At 44.4% G+C, this 22,187-nt stretch overlaps 1 protein-coding gene across 2 annotated transcripts in view; it reads right to left on the bottom strand.

Moving 5' to 3' along the window:
• Positions 1-7,912: 7,912 nt before the first annotated feature.
• Mtr (5-methyltetrahydrofolate-homocysteine methyltransferase) overlaps positions 7,913-22,187 on the bottom strand; it is an 82,512-nt gene continuing 68,237 nt past the window's right edge. For both annotated transcript variants that reach the window (XM_059263413.1, XM_059263412.1), the window contains exons 25-33: positions 20,673-20,754; positions 19,808-19,906; positions 18,649-18,724; positions 15,899-16,054; positions 14,301-14,497; positions 11,039-11,239; positions 10,146-10,338; positions 8,768-8,880; positions 7,913-8,316 (exon numbers count right to left, since the gene is read on the bottom strand). In XM_059263413.1, the coding sequence (XP_059119396.1) occupies positions 8,230-8,316; positions 8,768-8,880; positions 10,146-10,338; positions 11,039-11,239; positions 14,301-14,497; positions 15,899-16,054; positions 18,649-18,724; positions 19,808-19,906; positions 20,673-20,754 (1,204 nt within the window). In that variant the 3' untranslated portion in view covers positions 7,913-8,229. The remainder of the gene's footprint in view (positions 8,317-8,767; positions 8,881-10,145; positions 10,339-11,038; positions 11,240-14,300; positions 14,498-15,898; positions 16,055-18,648; positions 18,725-19,807; positions 19,907-20,672; positions 20,755-22,187) is intronic.

Genomic DNA, 22,187 nt, shown 5'->3' with positions numbered 1-22,187 from the left:
CATCCACTCTACTCCTTGCAAAGGCATGCTTTATCCCGCTAATGCTCGCCAAGACTTAGGTAAGTTCTGTCCTCTCTCCCTGGTTTGAGAACTGTCATGTCTCAACGTCTTTGTCTCCTTTTCACCAACAGGACCATACATGTTTGCTGGTCACATTACTAAATACTATATTGTAGATGAACAGTCTTATTAAATAAGAAACACAGAGCCAATTGCAGAGTTAAAAGCCAAAGAGGTCAGAGCAGTAGCTGAGAGCTGAGCTTACCCTTCGCTGCTGCTGCTGTCTTTCCTCTCAGCAAGAGACCTACTTCCTGTGTGTTTGTCCTTTTTATTGACTTTCTGTTCTGCCTTCTCATTGGTTGTAATCCCAACCACATGACCTCCTCGTCACTGCCTGTCTGTACAGATCTCCAGGTCTTCTATGGTTGGTATTGAGATTAAAGGCGTGTGTCTCCAATGCTGGCTGTATCCTTGAACACACAGAGATCGCCTAGCTCTGACTCCCAAGTGCTGGGATTAAAGGCGTGCACTACCACCGCCCAGCTTCTGCTATGGCTTGCTATTAGCTCTGACCCCCAGGCAACTTTATTTATTAACATACAAATAAAATCACATTTCAGTACAAATAAAATATCACCATACTACATAAAGCTCATTCTTGTTTCCACCATCCACAAATCTTCACTTCTTCAATCCTACATCCCGAGTAAAAAATTGAGGGCGACATTCAAAACCAAACCTCACTTCTCACATGATAAAACCCAGTATTCTGCTTTCTCAAGTCAGATAGTCCTGCTAATCTGACACAAACCATGCAAAATTAGCACACCCCGCCCCCGTGAATGGAGTTAAACGATTCAATCCTGCCCTGCACCAGCACATTGTCACAACTCTCCCCCTCATTTTGTAACCACTCTACCCCAGCATCTTTTCATCTGCCCTGACAAACTATCTTCTATGCTTTGGTACCCTATTTACCAGCTGGAAGAATGTCAGTTTTCCTTCTTTTACCACATAACAGCAGCAGAAGATACTCAACTATGTGACACAATGGGGAAGAATTTTACTTCTATATTTACTTAACTATATTTCAGTTAAGAGAGATAGATCCTATTTATCACACTTGGGTGGATAATCTTCAAAAACAATTCATATGGCAAAATGTATTTGACACTGAAGTTACATTGAATTTTAATGAGTCTTTGATGACTCAAAAGATACTGCAAAAATATTGCAATGCTCGTAAGTCTTCACTATGCCTAGTTTTGGATATAGTTTTGGATAATCTCCTTAATGGACAGAGCAGATTTGCCTGTGTGCAGTGGCTGATGCAGCAAGCCTTGCACATGCCTGGAAAAGCTAGAGAACACTAAGTGGCTTTCTGGTGTTCAGTTGTGACAATTTTACTCATCAAATACTTATAGTACTACTATGTGCCTGGCAGGACTGCTAAATTTCTGGTTCTGTCATTGGCTATTGCATACCATGCTCATCTGTGAGTACTTTACCAAGTAGGACAGATTCCATGCCTCTGTGTCTAATGTTAAAGTGTTACAGGTTTGTTCTGTTTCTCCCAGTGTTACTTTTAATAAGTGAAGGTGTTTCACAGGGTCTTTTCTCTTGGGCTCATCCAACCTGTTAGGAATAATGCAGTATTAAGTGTGCTTTGGCTTTCAACTCATTTGCAGTTTTAAATCTTCTAATTACAAGAGAATTTAGTCCAGACTTCAATGCAAAACAGAGACAAACTAAGTCATATAGGTATATCCTCACTCCTTCCTTCAATCTATTGTACATTTGCTCACCTTGGGGGAGAGATGGTAAGGTCACTGATTCATAGTTGATTCCAACCTTTACCCACGATTTTTAACAAATCTTTACATAAGTATGGGTGTTTTGTCTGTATACCTGTCTGTGCCCCATGTGAATGCTTGGCGCCCAGAGGCCAGAAGGCAGCACTCATCTCCTGGAACTGGAGTTACAGGTGGTTGTGAGCTGCCATGTGGATGCTGGGAATTGTGCCCACGTCATCTGGAAAATCAGCCAGTGCTCTTAACCACCAAGCCAATTTCTTCAACCCCTTTACTCGACATTTAATTCAGTCTGCTGGAGAACTGAGCAGACCAGATATCTGACCTGCCTCTGCTATCAGACTGTTGTACATGCTTCAGCTTTCTCAAGTTTTTAAATGGATGTCAACACTCATCCAGAAAAACGGAAGGAGAAACCTGATAATGACTAGAAAAAGGCTTTAGATAAACTACTGTCTGGTATCAAATCCTACATAAGTTCAAAATAACTTTCTCAGTCACTTCAAGCTTCATGCTGGAGGCTGCCGTGTGGATCTGCATTGAGTCCATTAGCAACACTTATTTAATTTCATAGAATATGTAAGCTCAAGGCTAAGGTCCTTTATTAGGCAAAAAATAGTTTGCCTGCTTTGTGAGTCTCCACACTGTATAGTGCTCTTCCTCTTATCCACTGTTTTAGTTATCTACAAGAAATGACAGCCCAAATATATTAAATGAAAAATTCCAGAAATAAGTACTAAGTTTTAAACTGGGTACCATTCTGAGTAGTGTGATCTCTCACACTGTTCAACTCTGTCCTGCCAGAAACACGGATGACCCCTGTCCAGTGTGTATGTATCTGCACTTTATATGCTACCTACCCATTAGTCACTTGGTAGCTGTCTGGGCTACTTATCAATTCCTATGACATTGTACAAAAAGTAACCGTGGTGGTGCCAATAATTCAGGGGCATCAAAGAAAAGCTGTACAGTGCATTTTTTTTCAAGTGGAAAGAGCAAAATCATCTATTTAAGAACAAAAAAATATATGCTGATGTCTAAGATCTCAGGAGGCAGAGGCAGGCAGCTCTCTGAGATTGAGGCCAGCCTGGTCTAGAGGGAGTTCCAGGACAAGCGGGGCTACATGGGAAAACCCCACCTCAAAAAGCAAAAGCAAAACAACAAACACACACACAAATAAAAATAAAACAAAAAAAAAAGAGCTGAAGAAAAAGATCTTTGAAAATTACATTAGAGGACTTCAAAGTACAAGCAGAATCCACAGACCTTCACCAAGCACCCGGCCCTATTTTACACACTATACACACAACAAGTGGATTAGGCTGCAGACCTTCACTGAGCACCCGGCCCTATCTTACACACTATACACACAACAGGTAGATTAGGCTGCAGACCTTCACTGAGCACACGGCCCTATCTTACACACTATATACACAACAGGTGGATTAATCTCCAAAAAGCTGCAGTTTAGTCTAGTCATATCCCATCTTTCCAAAACTCCCCTCCCCTCCCCTCCTCTAATCTGTCTTAGCATATGGTACTACCCACTCATCCACCAAAACCTAGGCTGTGAGAGAGAATTCTGGTGTACAAATCTATCCCTCTTGCCCAAGTGCCTTCATCCCTGCTCTTCTAGCTAAAATGTTCTTCCATTCTTCCAAGTGTGTTTGACATATCCAATACATACAAAGTCATCATGCCAGACTTGAGGTTCCTATTGTACTTTATTGTTTACAATATATTAAATACACATTAAATATAGCATATTTAAAATATACAAAAATGCTATGTGTGGTAAACAGCCATAGCCCTCCCATCCAAGAACTAAAACAGTTATTCACAATTCACCTGTGGGCTTTTCTCTGGCCCTTTTTACTCCTCCTTCCATGGGCTATCTATCACTAAGCTTGATTTTGGGTTTTCTGTGACTTTCCTTTGTAAGTTTTTATCACGTTTGTAGCTACCATGTATGTTCTTTGGTCTCACACACTTTTGAACTCAATAAAAGTAGTTATCGTGCCTTAAGTAGTCACAAGAAACTTGTTTTGGCCCGATATTGCCAACCATGGCTGTAGTTCGCTTATTTTCACCACACCATATAGCTAAAGGTACCTTATGAAACCATTCTCCCATGGACAGAACTTCAGTTATCCATCTGTTACTAACATGATTATACTGCCATGACCAAAATGTAAGACATGGCTGAACATGACTAGAAGCTCTGCTCATATTCACTGTAGATTGTTCACATCTGTGAGGTGTAACTGTCCTCAAGTAGTGATGTGAAAGATGTGTGACTATCTACAGACCATCTAACACCTGGAACTGTGGGTCCCATTCTTGCAAATGTTACATACAGAAAACAGAATCTCACATTTCTGATCACCACAAAACATGTATTTGTTTACCACCATCCTGAGAATGCTTTTCTATACATTCTGGTTATTAATCCCTTATTGGTTACTTTTTTAAAAATGTCTTTTCAAAGCAAACACCTCTTCATTTGTCCTAGTAACGTTGGGAGCTGTGGTGTGTCACAGCATTAGACCCTTCTGTCCAATCAGTCTCACTCACAAATGTTCATTGCAGTGAGTCATCGGTCTGGTTCGAGGCCTCTGGCACAGCATCACTGGACCCTCATCAAAACTCCTTTTGGATATCCTGCCGAGTCATGGAGATCCCGTGGCTATCGTTCTGTAGGACCAGTCCCTTAACATGCTCCAACAGCTCACAGATGGGGTAGATGTTAAGAGTGGGCCAACCCAAGGCTCAGGGTGGTAGCTGAACTCGTCAGTCTGGGCCTCTAGAACTGACCCCCCTCAGGCAAGGTGAGTGTGGAACTAGCTCTCCCAAGCCTGAGGTGAGAGTGGGCCATCTTCCCTGAGTGCTGAGGTCAGCTCTCCCATGAGGGGCAGGTCCAGCTCTCCTGCTGTAGTCTCCTGCAAGGGACAGGACCAGCTATCCCAGGGCCAGTGGAGGTCAGGCTTTGTGTACTTTGTTTTTCAATTTTTTTTTTTTTGGTGGGGGGCACCTATTAGAGGTAGGGATGGATATGAAGTGGTGAGGGGCAGATATGAAGGTGGGAAGGTAAGTAGGATTGGGGTGCATGATGTAAAATTCCCAAAGAATCAATGAAGAACTACATTATAAAAAAAAAAGTCATTCACTTGCTTATCTGAAGTCCTTAGCCTTTGGTAGCAATGACTGGAAGCCATTTCTGCACCAAAGCTCCATGTAATGTCAGACAAGTTCCCTAAACCTTTCTTCATTTACATAAGCATCTGACCACTTTTGATCCTTTGCTATTATTCCACATTAGTCATCTTCTTGTCTTCAACATGACCTCGGTTAGAACTGCCGCTGGAAATCTTGACTTCATAGCTCAATTTGGAAAGATCTGGCATCTTTATAACCTTTAATGTTTCTATTCACAGTTCCTCATCTGTTCCTTCCCCGATGTTCCATCTTTACTCTTCAGGTCCTAAAATGTGAGTCAACCAGGGCTAAGTACGTCCACCACCAGACCAACACATTTTTGAGCAAACTGTCCGAGGGAAAGACAGTATGGAGTGAGCTTGCAATCTGCTGACTGGGCAGCACCAATCAGTCTTTATTACTGAGTATCCTGGAGAGCAGATGAGATACCCAGAAGCAAGGTTTGGGAGACTCCACCAGCCGATGCCTCATGTACTCCTTCAGGACTGAGGTGGCAACCTTCTTCTTAAGGAGCAAGGATTAGGATGGAGGAGCCTGGAGTACTGAACAGACATCAGCCTCTGAAACAACAGGCTGGGAAAGCAACTAATGACAGAGTGTAAGAATTTAAACAGGTAGAAGAAAAAATGGTTGAGAAATGACCATAAATATAAAAGGCTAACAAAAGAATTACGTCAAGGGAGAGGATATGGGTAAGAACTTGGAGCAGTCAACACTGTCTAAACCACGGAGAAGATAATCCCCTGGGGAGGCCTCTAGATCTAATAATTAAGAAGTGTTCCGTGCTAAGAGATGAGAAAGACACCTCCCTTAACTTCACTGCACTAAGTGCAAGGAGGAGAGAAACAACCGGCACACGAGAGAAGCCCAAATATGTGAAGAGAGCATGCATGAGACCATCAGCTGGGGGGCGGGATAGTCCCATGTGTGTTCACTATGAATGGAGGAGAATGACTAGCAAAACAGCTCAAAGGAGCAGAGTTACAACAAAACTATGCCTATCCCCAGCCACTGCTCCACAAAACGAGCCTCTACAGCAGACAGCAGAGCAAGCAGCAAAACGGAGACAACTCCTTCCCACCGCCCCCCAAACATGTATTTATTGTGTGGTGTGCCACAAGCTGCATGTGGAGGTCGGGGGTCCGTCTCCTCTTCTACCATGTGAGTCCCAGAGATAGACTCAGGTCAGGTTTGGCAGCCTGTACATTTGCTCACTAAGCCATCTTGCTGGTCCTGCTTTTGGTTTTGAAGACAGTCTATTTACTCAGGATGGCCTGTTACTCACGCCAATCCTCCTTCTGCCGCCACTTCCCAAATGCTGTGATAACAGGCATAGTGCAGACACATCTGGCTACAGACAATTCTCAACTGTGAAAAAATAAACAGCCCGAATGAATGTGTAAGCCCCGAGTGTGAAATCAGTTCATGTCAGTCTCAGGTGCCAATGGTGAGGGAACATGCTGGGTGCATTCAATCATGCACACAAGAGCCCAGTTTAGAATGTTAGCCTTTGGAGTCCAGCTTCTCTGGAATACCTAAAATAAACTAAGAAGGATGCTTTCAAGTTATCATTCACATCCCTTAGTGAGTATCTATGCACCCCAACTTGCAAAAAAGAAGAGGAAGATAACTACGACATACGTCATGGATTAGATCAAAGACATATTCAAGGAAGCCAGCTCAAAGAATGGCAATGAAATAAATAGACTGCTAGTAATTCTTCAGTTGAAATACATTAAAATATCTAGAGGTTATTCTTCCTCACAGACGAATGTCCCAAAGCCTAAAGAATATACCTGCTACGAAAGTATGTCCTGAAACTAAGTGGCTCAAACTAATGAGTCCCATTTACATTCTAGTACATGTTAGACACAGCTTAAAAAAGAAGACAGTTCTTTTCACTCTGAGGGCAAGTATAAAAAAATGATATAAAAAATGTAGACTACTTTGCAAATAGACTTGGAAAGACTACAGACACGCAGGATCATCATTACCCAAGAGCCATCTTCTTCTTTTGCCTCCACTATACCAGAGGACGTGTTTGGGGCAGGTGCTTTGGGGCAACATATGAGGTAAGGGAGGAGTCTCTCACGGAAGATGAGTCCTGATGGCGGTGGTTTCTCTCTCAGTTGGTGTAAATGTTAAGTTGGGGTTCTAATCCTAGAAGGAGAGTCTCCCACAGTCACCTTCCCAAACACATTTCCCCACTCTACCTCCTCCATTAACCTCTTATTCTTCTCATGAGTACCTACCGTGCTAAGACTACAGAGCTCTACAGGACCTCCACTTAGACATCTGTGTGGATCTGAACTGTCTCCATGCACACTCCTGTTTAAGCCTCACCCCAATGAGACAGAAATTAGTATCACTGTTCTCAGTTTATAGATGAGCAGACAGTGCTGGGGAGACTAAGCACTTAGCTTATGTCCCATGGCAGTTACACTGTCAAGTTGAAGTTGGAGTCTGCTTTCACGGCCTAACGCCCTGAACAATTTCTCCAGAAATAACAGAGACAAGCCAATGTAGCATATCCAAAATATATGAGTTTGGAGTCAGGTGCGCAGCCACACCAGCACACCAGGGCAAACAGTCCCAGTATTTCTGTCCAGCAAGCAGTGAGCATGCCTCTGCCAAAGAGTTCTACAGTCATTTAGCTGAGCCTCGGAAAATGAGGTCTTGCAGGAGAAAAGAGGACTGCCTTCCTCCCCGTCCGAGTCTACTGTTGAAACCACTCAGATTGAAATGTCACACTTCTTACGGTGGCACTTTGCTTCTGTGTCACATGTCTCTACACATTCCCCTATTCAACTTATTTTCAGGATCTTTTTTTTCATGTGAGAAAAACAGTAAAAACAAACAAACAAACAAACAAAAAAAAAAAAAACAAAAAAAAAACAGGAACAAGCTGCAAAAGACCCCTTCTGCCTGCTCCAATCCTAAGGACCCAGGGACACCAGGAGCCTCAGCACCTTGTTGCTCCTCATTTAAAGTCCCTGAAAAAGTTACTTATTTTCTAGGACCCCAGAAGACCTGCTCTACACTACATGCCACCAACCAGCCTTCCAACACTGGCCAGGCAGGCACCCCGGTGCTTTTTGTTGTTATTTCTAAGGCACTCTGGATGGTACTCCCTTGAGGTCAGCAAACATAAGGTTTTAAAGAAAAAAAGAGAAAGAGAAAAGGAGTGTGAGAGAGAAAGAAGTCAGTCTGTATCATATCCCAGAATGGGGCCAAGCCATTTCTCCACCTCAGCCACAGGCATGTTCTTCCTCAAAGCATAATCCTCAATCTGTAAAAGACAGAAGCATGTTGTTAAACCAAAGTGCCAAGACTTTCTTTTCTGATCTGAGTTTCCACAGGCTTTTGGAATAAACATTAAGAACCTGGCATATCTTGTCTTGACAGCAATCTACTGAGCTAAACAGAGGTATTTTCTGTCTGCCTACTTGCTTTACTCTCTAGGCAGAAAACAGCATGTGGCATATATGTCTGCTGCTTAGAAGTTGGAAGGTTTTGTGTGTGTGTGTGTGTGTGTGTGTGTGTGTGTGTGTGTGTGTGTGTGTGTATCACAGGTAGAGAGGGAGGGCTAGAATCAGGGTAATGGGCTGAAATCAAATTAAGACCCAACTGGGGTGAGTTTATTCACACACACACACACACACACACCACATCACTGTCATGTAAAATGGGTCCTACAGGTCCATTTTAAAGGCAGTTATCTAGAGAAGTCACATCCTTACCTGATCCTTGGAAACTTTCCCCACAGCAAAATATTTGGACTTTACATTGGAGAAGTAGAGGCCTGATACTGCTGAAGCAGGTGCCATTGCCAAGGATTCTGTCAACCTGATGCCTGAAGAGAACCACAGGAAGCAATCAGTGCCCACGCAGGGTACTAACAGACTCTGAATGAACACCAAGTAAACTCATGCCTTCAAGGCAGACACAATGACACAGTAAGAAGCTCCGATCACAGTGTCTAGCAAATTCTTGTCACATGGAAAAACCAAATTCGGGACATGCACATTATACCCAGCGGGAGCAAGCCTGGAAAAGACTGCATTCTTTCCCCCAGCTACCCATGATCGGTTGTAGAGGCTCCAATTTGTCTCTACGCTGAGTCTTCTCAGGCAGGACTGCTAGCCCTGGCAGTACACTCCTCATGACTTTGTGAGGTCAGCTGGTAGCATGAATGAAGAACAAGCCCACAAAAGCACTGAGAAGGAAGGGTCCTCAGGACTGTTACTCAGCACTACTCACTCTATGAACAAGAACATGGAATCACCAAGGACTAAATACTTTCTAAAGATCTCTAGCTCACTCATAGGAAACGGGGCTCACACCTAGATGTTGTGATTCCCAGAGTTGTTTCTGCAGACCCAGATCCAACGCCACTCCCAGTTCCTTTCTTTGATATGGATTCAACTTTGATAGCTAATTTTGATTGATTAATTCCAAGGGGTTTGTGATTTAACCTGAGTCCTCTCAACTCCACAAGCTATGCAGTAAGGATGGGACAACACACAGCCTCAGAACAATGACTGACTCCACCCCGAGCCAAGGACAATGAGGCTGTTGTCTCAACAGAGCACAGATCAACTTTTAATTTTCAACTCTGAGGCTCAACCCATAGAGAAAACTGAAGAGGGGATGATGACTGCAGAGGAGCATTAATGTTAATAACAAGTACAGAGAAGTGAGAAAGCTCTGGGAAGGCTGGGAGCTTGCAGGTTGAGAGCCCAGAAATAGCCATCAGCAAGCAGTGCAGGCCTGAGCAGGCAGAAGACTCATCCAACAGGACAGGGGCCGGCCACTAACTACTGTACCAAGACAGAAAACTAGGTTTGAAAGCCAGGGGGAAGAAAAGAGAACAAGGTAAATCCCCATCCAGGATGGGGCAAGAGTAAACAGTTTAAACTTAGTCTAAAATATTAAAGCAAAAAATACACTGCTGTAATTTGGAAGTAAAGTGCCAGAACAGATCCAAGTGAGAAAGGATGAGATGAGGAATGATTTCATGCTAAGTTCTTCCATTTTATAAAAACTTTAACTGCATATGTCATTGGTAAGTGCATGCACTCACTGAGCAAGGACAGGAGCTCACTGTCTCCCACACACCTGTGGCCTGCTCAATGTTGGCCAGTCTCCACATGGTGAGCTTCTCAGTATGGTCAGGCTGGCTGGGGTAACCAGGAGCTGGTCGGATGCCCTCATACCGGAGTTTGCGCAAGTCTGTGACACCCAACTGCTCACTACTGCAGTAAGCCCACAGTTCTCGGCGAACTCTCTCATGCAGCTCCTCGGCAAAGGCCTGGGAACAAGAAGAGAGAGGGGCACAACCAAGCAGAAGCAACCTGTGGCCTCCAGCCCTGCATCACAGTGGCACAGAATCACTTTCCCCACCTGGCCACAGTCAGGACAAACTGTAGTTTCACTAGGTGCCCTGAGACTCAACGGTGTCCTCAACTGAGTTCTGAAGTATCATATTTAATAATCTGAGAATTGTAGGCCATTTTCCTGAAGTCAACGGGACCACAGCTTTACCAGAAGAGTACTGGGACCACAGAGCTGTACTCTCCATGGCCTGCTGAAAAGGGGACAGGACCTCCCACAGCTTGGCCTGCCTCACCCCACATGCAGCAAAGATAACTCTACCAAAGTTGCCAACATTAGAGAGGACTCTAAGGCAGAAATCTGATTTTAATTCTGGGAGTTATCAGTAAAATGATGCATCACAATAATCAAAGGAAGACTAATTCAGAGATAAGGTCAACACCCTTGAGGGCAACAACCAACTAGTGAAGCACTGGAGGTTTCTCTTTGCTAAAAGATGACCCGAGTGGCATTTGGGAGACACAGGACTTAAACTACAGATCGTGTTAAAGCCGGCAGCATCTGGCTCAACTACACAATAACACAGATTCTAAAGGCTGCTAGGCTTTCTGACATTGTCATGGGAGCTCCAATACCCAGACTCCACCTCAGTACCCCACTATCTGCCAATGCCGTACCTCTGCCAGCCGGTCCCCCAGTGCCTTCACCATGATGCTGCTGTAGTCATCGCCATCATCCTCGTAGGCTTTACTCAGCTCTTCAACCCCAAAGCAGGCAACAGCAAACAGACCCAAGTAGTCTCGGACACCAGAATGCAGAGGAGCAATGAAGTCTGAGAGGCAGTGGTAGGGGTCTATACTGGAAGAGTCCTTCTCAGCCTTAAAACCCAAGCATTGGGCAGAGAAGCCATTAGTATGGCCATGGCACCAGGACATAGTAGAGAGCAAAATGAATATAAGCCTTAGGACATACAATGTCTGCATGCTTCGTTCAGCTCTACCCCAGCACTCAGAACGGTGTCTGGCACACAGTGAGGATGCAATAGATACTTTAGTGTGTTCATACACTAAACTGCAATTACTCAACATAGCCACATGGGGCCCAGAGGCACTGCAGCAGAGGAGGTGGAGCCCTCAGGACTTGATTACTGTCTTTCTTGCAGGATGAGTTGGCTATCACTGGAGTTCAGCCTTCTTTTCTCACTTACCCATGTGCCTTTTTGACTTTTGCCATGTTACAAAGCAGCACGTGGTTCTCACCAGATGCGGCTGCCTGATCCTGGACTTAACAACCAGAACAATGAACCAAAATAAACATTTTTCTTTATAAATCTCCAGTCTTAAATATTACATTATAGCAATAGAAAACAGACAAAGACACAAATGAAATGAGATTTTAAAAAATATATGACATGATGTAGCATATATAATTAGGAAATTAGTGGATTTGCTCATTTATGCACTCACTAAACACTTCTGAATACTTGCAGGCACTCTGCTAAGAACCAGAACCTTAAAAAACCATAGATTAAACATTACTTTTGCAGTGTTTTCAATTCAGATGAGCATATTTGAGAAGAGCCTGATAAAGGGATTAGTCTTCACTGTGCATTAACAAATAGACTTTAACAAACTGCTAAGGTCAAGTGCATATAGGCCCGGTGTTGTCTACCATGGTTTGTTAGACTTCTAAGAACACACTAAGGCATTCTGAATACAAATACTCTGTCCAGGGCCTGGGAATCATAGTTGGAAGAATGCCTGCCTAGAATGCACAATGCTCTATGTTTGATCCCCAGTACCACATAAGCTAGGTACAATCTTGCAGGCCTCTAATTTCAGCATGCACGAAGATCAAAAATTCAAGGTCCCTTGGTGTTACATCAAGTTTGAGACCAGCCTGGGACACATGAGACCCTGTCTCAAAACCACACACACACACACACACAGAGAGAGAGAGAGAGAGAGAGAGAGAGAGAGAGAGAGAGAGAGAGAGAGAGAGAGAGAGAGAGGGGCTCTCTCCACAGCACAGGTGTCTATCTTCCACTGGTTTACTCTCAATTGGTAATTATCCTCCCTGCTATGAAGCTATAAGTCTTATACATATCACAGTCAATAAAAAGTTACTAGCTTCTAACTAATACTTCCAAGTACTTAACACTCTGTTGTTCTTTACAGGGTACTAATTTAGCTCTCAGCAATTCAGTGAAGAAAGTGATCCACACGCTCCATTTCACAGGCAAGAAATCTGAGACATAAATTTGACCCACAGGCTCAGCCAGTGGCCAGACCCAGGAGCTAACACCAGTGCCCCATCAGGTCTAGAAACAAATGCTCCTAGATACATGGAACTACTCAAGACTGATCAATTCATCAAGGAGGAGTCACCCAGAATCCTCTAAGCCATTTGCTAATCATGAGAGCAAGTGTAGCCTGACGCCAGGCAGAGAATAAGCCAGTGGCTGCAGGTCAGAAGACATAAGTGTCCCGGAGCTCAGGGATAGAGGTGAATGGAGGGTTAGTCCATTTTCTAGTGGCACTCTACTGTTCTTTGATTTTAAAAAAAGAAAAAAAAGCAGGAGAGGTACACAAACCTACTCTGCAGTAGGGCAGGTCACTGGTCCCACTGTGCCTTAGAAGGGATGCCAATCAGAGTTACTTTGAACAAAAGGCTCAGCTACATTGTTTCAGTGCCCTACAGATCACCTCCTAATAAATGGCTATCCACACAGGCAATACAGATCTATGGTCCAGTTCCCCTTTCTAGGGCTACTAAAAGAGTGAACAGAGAATCCACTGTGGAAAATGTCCTTACACAGCATGTCCAGACTTCCCTGATACAACAGTATTTAGTTCATTCTAGAAGTGAAAAGACAGCAGAGGAAAACCAAGGATGAAAGAATGGGCCCAGCAGGTGTCTGGCCTTAGTCACCAGTCAAAGAAAAGCTCATGATTCCGTAGCAAGAAAGGGCCAGAGCTCATCTCTGGAACTCCCTACTCTGTATCCGGTGGTGTCTGAGACTAAGCACGCAGAGTAAAGTTGAAATTGTTCTCACATAACTCCTTATGGTATTAAGGCCCAAATTTAAAAATCCTATCCGTTGTTACTATTAAAACCCTGTCATTATGAGTTGCATTATGATAAAAGGCAATACTACCAATTTTAAATCACTAAAAATGTAAGTGAAACTAAAAAAAGTAATTTACTGCTAATTATTAAATTCTAGTTCCAATTCTTGACTGAGACAATTGTGTCTACAGTGCTCAAGTCTTCGTATGGTGCCTGCATTTTTAAGGGTGAGGCAAAAACAAAACACAGATGGTGTGCACTGAGAACTGTTACAGGGAGAACACAGCCAGGGTGCACTCAAGGGGGCTTGCCTCTGCACACGAAGCTCAGCGCCAGCTCCCTCTGCCCGCTTCTTTTCCCCGTGAAACAGAGACATAAGCCGCCTGACAACAGCACCATGAAACGGTTACACTCTGACTCTCTTGCTCCCTCTTCGGGACCTGGCGGGGCGGACATTCTGGGATATTTGTCCCCACCAGACTTCCCTTTGAGACAGTAAGTGATGTAACAGTCTTTAATAGAACACTCAGATGAGAAGCAACTGTTAGGGGAAGTAAATGCCCCCTAGTTGCAAGAGATAAGGGGACTGAAAGACTGAACCATGCGTGTATGACAGCTGGGCTAGCAGCACTGTTCCCTGTCTATCTGCAGACACTACAGTGAACGCCTACCCTACCTCATGGACACCCATGTGGGCGCCTTCTCTCCATCCTCACCAATGCTTAGGACTCGGGCCTACGGAGAACTGTTTGGGATGAAATGGAACAGACAAAAGGCTCAGGTTTCTTATTTAATTCTCACTGACACTGAGTGTAGTTTCCAAGCCTGAGAATCAAAGCAGTGGACTCATTGTCCACACACATTCCATACCTGCTGCCTCAGCCCATAGAAGGTGGCTATGGGTTCTGAAGCCTGGGGCACCACACCTTCTGCATACAAGTGGATGTCATCTTGGACACTCTGTGCTGGCCAGAATCCAACCACACCCCTGGCCTGGAGTTTCTTTTGACTTATCAGTATGTTCAGCATATTGTGAGCATCATCATACACCTTTCTGGCTTCTTTACCTATTAAAAAACACAATAAGAATTTATTCAAAGATGCCAATAATAACCTGCAAACATCAATTCTTCTTAAAGCACCCCTGCTTCTCCTTCTCCTGCCCGCTTCTCCATTCTCACAAAGATTCTCAAGTTTGCCACGGGCACAGCCTGAAGCAGAGCAACAGTGGCTAGTGGGTCCATGAAACGAATCCCCACGGTGTGCCTCCTCTAGCTCAATCTGGTTATATTTTCCCATTTAGTAGACCCCAGAGAGCTAAATCAATTGCTCCCAAAACAGTCTTGTCAGAAAGAGGGCAAGAATCGGCATTCCACATACAGCCCTATTAACTTCACAGTGATGTATGGGGATGAGACAGGGTGAGTCGTGATGTGTGGCCCAAATCCTCTTAAACAGCATTGGTACTGTATCTGAATAGCTTCAGCCCCTGCATGGTAGGCACCAGACCAGGTCTGGGGCCCCTTCCATCAGTTCCCATTAGCTCTCAGGAGGCAACACTGTGCTGCCCTACCTGCATGAAGGGCAGTCGCACAGTCCCTTCACAGCTTGCTGTGGTGGCACAGGGACAGTGCAGTAAGAAGTCCCTTACCCAATCCTCCCACTACCTGTAAGTGCTTGGGTCTCAGCATGCAGCATACCCAGGACCTCCCCAAGCTGACTAGTATCTCATTTCCCTGGCTCTCTCCAGCCCGAATCCCATGGTTCATCAGTACCCTTCCTCCTGTGTCTCTAGGGGCTGGGTGGGGTGAAGCTACCCGAGACAAGTGAGGGGAACAATTCAGTATTTACTTTCTCTCCTTTATCATGCCAAGTCTCCCTCCTTCCTTAAATGTTCCGGGTACAATGAGATCTGCAGTTCCCCACATGGGCACCCATGTCCAAGGCTTCTCATTCGCCTCAATTTGACATGCTCCTGCTTCCTATCCCTAAGCCCAGCCTCAGCAGTTCCATGGAATCTTCAATAACAGTTCAAGTACCACCGCCTCCAGGAAGCCCACTCTAACCTCCTGCTGGAGTCCTAGCCCCTCTTCTTATACAAGGGGGATCGCAGGCTGAGCCCAGAGCAAGAGCCCAGCACAAACCTAGCACTGTTGGCTGCACCAGTGAGTAAATCAGGTACTAAGTCACAGGACTACCTCCTTTTCATTTGCCTCTGTGTGGAACACAGAATGTAACTGCTGTCAATGAGTACATTCATTTAAAGGAAGGGGGGAATAAAAGGCCAAATTTACCTGACATAATAAGGGCAAGCAAACTATGAAGTGTCCATCTGAAAGTTGAGTGGGTGAGCACTATGGAAGCAGCTATATTCTGTGCACACTAAACACTTAGCGCTTAGTCCTCTGAGACCACCTTCAGAGTCACACCACCACCTCCTGAACACCAGGCAGGAAGGACTTACTAACCCACTGTTTTGTCGTTAAATATCTTGGGAAAGCCTCGATTTGGGTATTTGCCCCGGAGCTGCCAGACATCGAAGAAAGGCTTCCAGTCAATGTAGTCCACCAGCTTCTGCAGGCTGTAGTCTTCAAAGACCCGACTCCCAATAAATGTGGGCTTCACTAGAGGAAAGAGGCACGGCTGTCAATGCCACACGAGCTGGGACAGCACTCACACCGACACACTCAGCTGTCCTTCCCTGCTCCTCACTGGAGCTTACTCCCACACCTGCCTCCCTCCTGTCACCCACAGAAGCTGTCTTACCAAGAGTGCAACTTTAAATGATCATGGAGAAGGAACTTCCCTGTGCAGCAGACTGGCTACCCCATGCTGGAAACTCTTCCCTCAACCTTTTCATCCCCACTATGTCTTAGAAAAAGGGAAGGCTTCAGTTCGCTTCTGTGTGTTGGTGGCAGTGTTAAAAGAGACTACTGCAGAAGGGCATGTGTAGTACACTACTTATATAAAGTTTACAAACAGGAACCAATAGCCTTCACTGCGCGCGCGCACACACACACACACACACACATACACACACACACACACACACACACACACAAAGTGTAAAGGCATATACGGAAATGAAGCTCCAAACTCAAAACTGGCTACTTCTACAGGGGAGGGACAAATACAGGACTGCTGCTATGGATGAATATCTTCGACTTTTTTAAAGAAGACTAAATAAGTCGTAAGTTATTTCTTAGGTTGAGTAATGGAAATACACAGGCGTTCAGAAATCGGTCTCTACATCTCAAGTCTGAAACATATCGTAACACACATAATCCTAGGGACTCTACAGGCAGACTGTGCTTCAGACATTTCAGGACACCAAGGACACAATGCCACATGGATACTGGGCCAGAAGCCAAGGGGCTAGTGCTACTGCCAACTCTGAGTGCCCATGCCTCCCTGTGACTAGGGATCCAAGGCCTTGCTGTTCCACTGTTAGCAGCTGCTCTGCAGAACATGGGCCTCTCAGAAAGCAAGGTAAGAGCAGAGGAGCTCTTAACTGAGCTGGAATCTCTGCCTTCCTGCACCACAGTGACTCTTCCCCATCTGCTCTGCCATGCAGGGCCGCCCCCACTTTTTAACCATTATCGTGTAGATTTGTTTGTTAATAACGTCTGCACAGTCCTCTTAGGAGACTCAAGAGAGACCACTGACACCTCAGACCAAAGAGGAGACTCAAGAGAGACCACTGACTCCTCAGACCAAAGAGGAGACTCAAGCGAGACCACTGACACCTCAGACCAAAGAGGCCTCCTGCTAGGAGGCAGGCAACGACCTGCAGTTGTGGAGTCCCTGAGGGCAGGGCTGCTCTTGATCAAGCTTCATGCTAGAGTTCCAAGGCTGCTTCAGGCTCTACTTCCTAGAGAGAAAGCCCTGCTTTCTTACTGGTTTTACTTCATACAGCTCCCTGAAGACAAGTGGGCTATCCTCAAAACATTCAAAGGCCATACCTTGGGATCCCAGATCCCTCAGGCAGCAGGCTAGAGCCTATTGATGTCATCATATGGGGGCTAAAAAGGTAATCCAGGAAGTATCTCCACCACTACCAGGCATCATGGGCCTTCTCAGGGTCATTTCTAGCAAAATATATATTTGGGTGTATGACTTGCCCTGGTGCCTCCATAATTTCAGAATAAAAGACAAACGGCAAAAAGCTACAGCATGGACTCTGTTGTAGTGATTTCTATTTCTTCAAAGGTTTTCACATTAGTGTCTTATTTTAACCTTTTAACATTTCCATAAAGTAATCCCCCTTTATACTTCAGCACCTATCAAATGTAGAAGACAGACACTCAAGGTCACACGGTGAATCAGAGCCAGGAGCCAAGCCAGGATGAGCACCCGGGCCTCCCAGCTCCCAATTTGGCACTCTTTGCCCTAAACCACACTGAACCCAGCAGGAATGAAATTAGAACTGAGCACACCTACATTTCCAATTTAATCCTCTCGACTCTGCTGAGCATGTGTAGAACACAGATGTCATGAGCACTGAAAGCTGGTTTCAGACATTACCTTGGAAATACGGATTCCGTTAACAGAATCCCCCTTCACCCTGTCTCGGTTTTGCATTTGTGCCTCATGTCTCTCTGAGCCTGTCAAAACATCTTACACATATTATTCCCTTGTGAATACCTATGTAAGGTAAGAAAGGTAGCTAGAAATAAAACGGGAAGAAACCACATAAGAGAAATTAAAAGGGAAGCAACCAGAGACAGAACAAGAAGGTGAAAAAGGATCCAGCTTTGCTGCAGAGTTTTTCAAGACCTGTGAATGTAGTTATTTTATATTTCGGACATTCAGTGAGTCCTCTGGCCTGCATGCAACTCAGGTCAGCCGAGGAGGCTCACTCAAGCATAGCCCAGAGAAGCACCGAGGCTACAGAAGACAAACCTGATGGTAGAAGCTGGACAACCATTCATGCTACTGTCTGAAATTCACGTTTCTTCAATTAGAATGGAGACAATAAACATGCTTGTTACAGAGTCATCCAAAGGACTCAGGAAGCCGGGGTGAATCCATCTCCCAACAGTTTGTGGCACTCAACAGGTCTTCCTTCCTATCTACTTTCTTTTAAATTAGGGTGACTTATTACAACACACAACTGAGAATTACTCGCTTGCAGGTTCATTTGCAGCCGAGTAACTGCAAACATTCCTAGACATTGTCAGTTATCACACTTAAGTTGTCTCCAGCAACAGCCACAGACCTGGGTGAGGTTCAGACAGCCAATCAATGTGGAAACCATTTTTTCTGGCTTGACTTAGGGGTAAGTATTTTCTCTCCTGTTGAAAAAAATAATAATTTAGTCAGAACCTGTTAGCTTTTCTATCTCTACAATGAAAACATAACCAAGAAAATTTTGCAAACAAAACGAATGAATAAAACCAAATACTTTTAAAGAGAAATCCTTATCTTTCTTATCCAATATTGCTTCACACTGCCACCAGAAGAGAACACGGTAAAGAGTGACGTGTTCACTGTGGTTGTAAGAGTAACCCTGTAGTCCTGACCAGTTCTTTCAGGGCACACGGGCTTGGAGTTACTGCCCTGCCCAAACTACCCTGAGGACCAGAGCAGGGCAGACCCACGGAACTGCCAGCTGTAGGCAAACAGGAGACTGGGAAGAAGCCATGAGCAGCACCTACGGCTCTCCAGCACCTCAGAAATACATCAACTCTGTATTCTCTCATTCACATTCCGAGCAACTCTCTTAACGCCCCACACAAAGAAAATGCAGACAAGCATGGGACTATCTTAGTAACTTCAAAGGATAATTATGGAGTTCCTGAAGCCTAGAGGGACTGTTCCTGGCACTTGATTCTGAATAGCAGACAGGATCAGGCTAATAACCAGGAGAGGCTTGAGAATGACCTGGTTAACATCTCCCTTTTCTTCCATTTTCCCCTCGACAGTGAGTCTGAGAATACCATTTTAGAACGGTTTAGCTCATATTTTTGGGATGTCTAGGAGCTCATGTTTTACTTTCTCATAGGTCTGGTGTCTGGCATACAGCCTAATACTTACTGAGGATCCAGAGTGTTTGCCTTAATACAGTTAAAAAAAAAAAAATTCCCAAGTGTTTTGAGATATAGTCTTGCTATATAGCCCAGGCTGGCTTCAAACTCATGATCTTCTTGCCCCCATATAAGTGCTGGGATTATAGGTATGCAGGTCCATTCCCTACTTATAATTCATTAAAATATTTAATTTAAAAAAAATCAGAAATTTAGAAATACCAAAGAATTCAGATTTGTACTAGGAAATAGGCCTCTCTCAAAGGACTCCTCAAAATAGTCAATAAAACCCATGAAAAACCATGGATCACTCTGATTTGAAATGAGCACAGACCTGCTTTTATCATTTACCTTGAGAGACTCATAGTGGTCCTGTCTAATATCTTCATATTCTTCCAGTATTTCTTCAACATAGTCATCTTTCAGATTTTCATCTAACAGCTGAGAACACTGAAATGCAAGAAAAAGTTCAACAACCATAAGGCAGCCAAGGAAGATCAACTCTACTGAGGCCCGGTGAGAGGGCTCAGTAGGTAAAGATGCTTGCTGCCAGGCTGACAACCTGACTTTAATCCCTAGGACCCATGGTTACATGGGCTTGGGGTACATGGGATTGGAGTTAACTGTCCTGCCCAAACTACCCTGAGGACCAGAGCAGGGTAGACCGTGGGGATTGGTTCTTCTTCTAGAAGAAGAAGGACAAGGGCAGGGAAAGACACCTGGGCAAGGCTTTTCGTTATGTTCAGTGAGGAGCTATCTATTACTATTGGCTTTGAACATCTGGTGACTGCTTTTTGGTTGAGTCAGCTGGCCCTATCAAGTGTTCTTACATCTGGAACAAAGTCATTTTAAAAATCCCACATTCCATTTAATTCTAGCAATGGCCAAAGAAATTGACTCATTTGTAAATGAAAAGCATCTGTCAATCTGGTCAGATGTCCAAGTGCCAGGCACCTTTGGTGCCATCCTTGAGCTGTTGCTCAGTTCGGTCAGCATCCCTAAAAGCACCAGACATGCCAACGGGGCTTACTTCCAGCGAGGCAAGCCCTGCAGTGGCATGGCATGACCTTTCACATGTCACTTCACCTGCTCTTTCACATGTCTGCAGTAGAACTTGCAAAAAACAAAGTGGTTCTCAGGTGATACCTTAGCTCTTAGTGCTTTCTCTGTACCCTCTTTAGAACACATTTGAAGTAAAGGAAGGCCCCACACTCACCACCACCACACTCTTGGATGCATCTAGGACATGGATTACAGGCGCACTGTATCGTGGTGCTATTTTAACTGCTGTGTGGGTTCTGAAAACAAGGGTCAAGAAGAAAAGCATATCCATCAGTGCTGACAGCTCTTTGCTCAGACAACTCATGTTCAGAACCATTAGCGATAATATGTTTCTAAAGTATTTTCAAGAGCAATCTTCAAGGTACTTACTTACAAATATTGAACTTCAAATTTCCCTTATAAACCAAGAAGGACTATTTCCCATCCTGAGATGAGAAAAACAAGGTGAAATGACATGAACTGATAGGCCTGGCTCCAACGGAGTCTGACAAAATGAGAAAGGTTTGTTCTTAGTTATCTGCCAACAAGGAATGAGTTCCAGCCCAGGCACTCATCACAGCCTGCTTGAGCCAAGGGAGGAACACAGTCCCTGGCAGTCACACCCTACTGTCATCAAGGTCAACTTCCTCCCTCCAAATGAGCTGGGAGAACAGCCAGAGCCCCGGGGAAGCAGGAAGCAGGCAGAAGACACAGGACACAGATCTGACCGCTGCTTCCTCTTTGAGAGAGCCATCTATACACTGGCCTCAACCCCACTTCTACTTGTAAAAAGAAACCCCAGACCTGAAATGCAACAAAAACAAAACAGAAAGAGGACAGGGATATAGCTGAGTGGTGTAACTCTTGCTACAATGCAGAAAGCCCTAGTTATCAATCCCTAATATCACAAAGTGAATCAATTAATTTAAAACAAAGCATAGAAGTAACAAAATACTTCATACTAAGATTTGCTCAGCCCCAAGTTTCCACTGCCAAACTTTAACATGCAGATACCAGGAACAACCTTTAATTCTTTGTTTGTTTGTTTGTTTTGTTTTGTTTTTTTGAGACAGGGTTTCTCTGTGTAGCTTTGCGCCTTTCCTGGAACTCACTCTGTACCCCAGGCTGGCCTCGAACTCTCAGAGATCTGGCTGTTTCTGCCTCCCGAGTGTTGGGATTAAAGGCTTGCACCACTACCACCCACCTTAACCTTTAATTCTTAAATATCACATTTAACATGTTAAATATATTGTCCTGATTGGTAGGTGCTTATGGCAATGGTGTAGGCTATGTATCAGCAATTTCATTAAGAAATATACAAAATTGAGAACTGGAAACAAATATAGCCTCACTTTAAGTGGTTTAAGTGGGGCCTGAAGATGGAGAAAAGTGGCTCACAGGATGGCTTACAGAAGTTCCCACCATGTGTTTCCTGCTCTTTCCTTCTTCCAAATCAGGTATTTTCATATTCTTTCCCTTAGTCAAAGTGAATTGTAATCCTTTCTTTCATATCATGGCCTAGTCTAGAATGAAAGTCTTTTATATAAACACTGCATAGCTGGTGCTTTCACAGGGCTGGTGAGGTGGCTCAGCCAGTCAGTGTGCTCCCTACACAAACCTGACCACCTGAATTCAATGCCTGGAGCCCATAAAGGTAGATGAAGAGAGCTAGTGAGATGGTTCAGTGAGT

The sequence above is a fragment of the Peromyscus eremicus genome, chromosome 5 (assembly GCF_949786415.1).
Source record: "Peromyscus eremicus chromosome 5, PerEre_H2_v1, whole genome shotgun sequence".
NCBI classification, from domain to species: domain Eukaryota; kingdom Metazoa; phylum Chordata; class Mammalia; order Rodentia; family Cricetidae; genus Peromyscus; species Peromyscus eremicus.
Note: the sequence above shows the minus strand (reverse complement) of the source record. Positions and strands in the feature narration are given on the sequence as shown.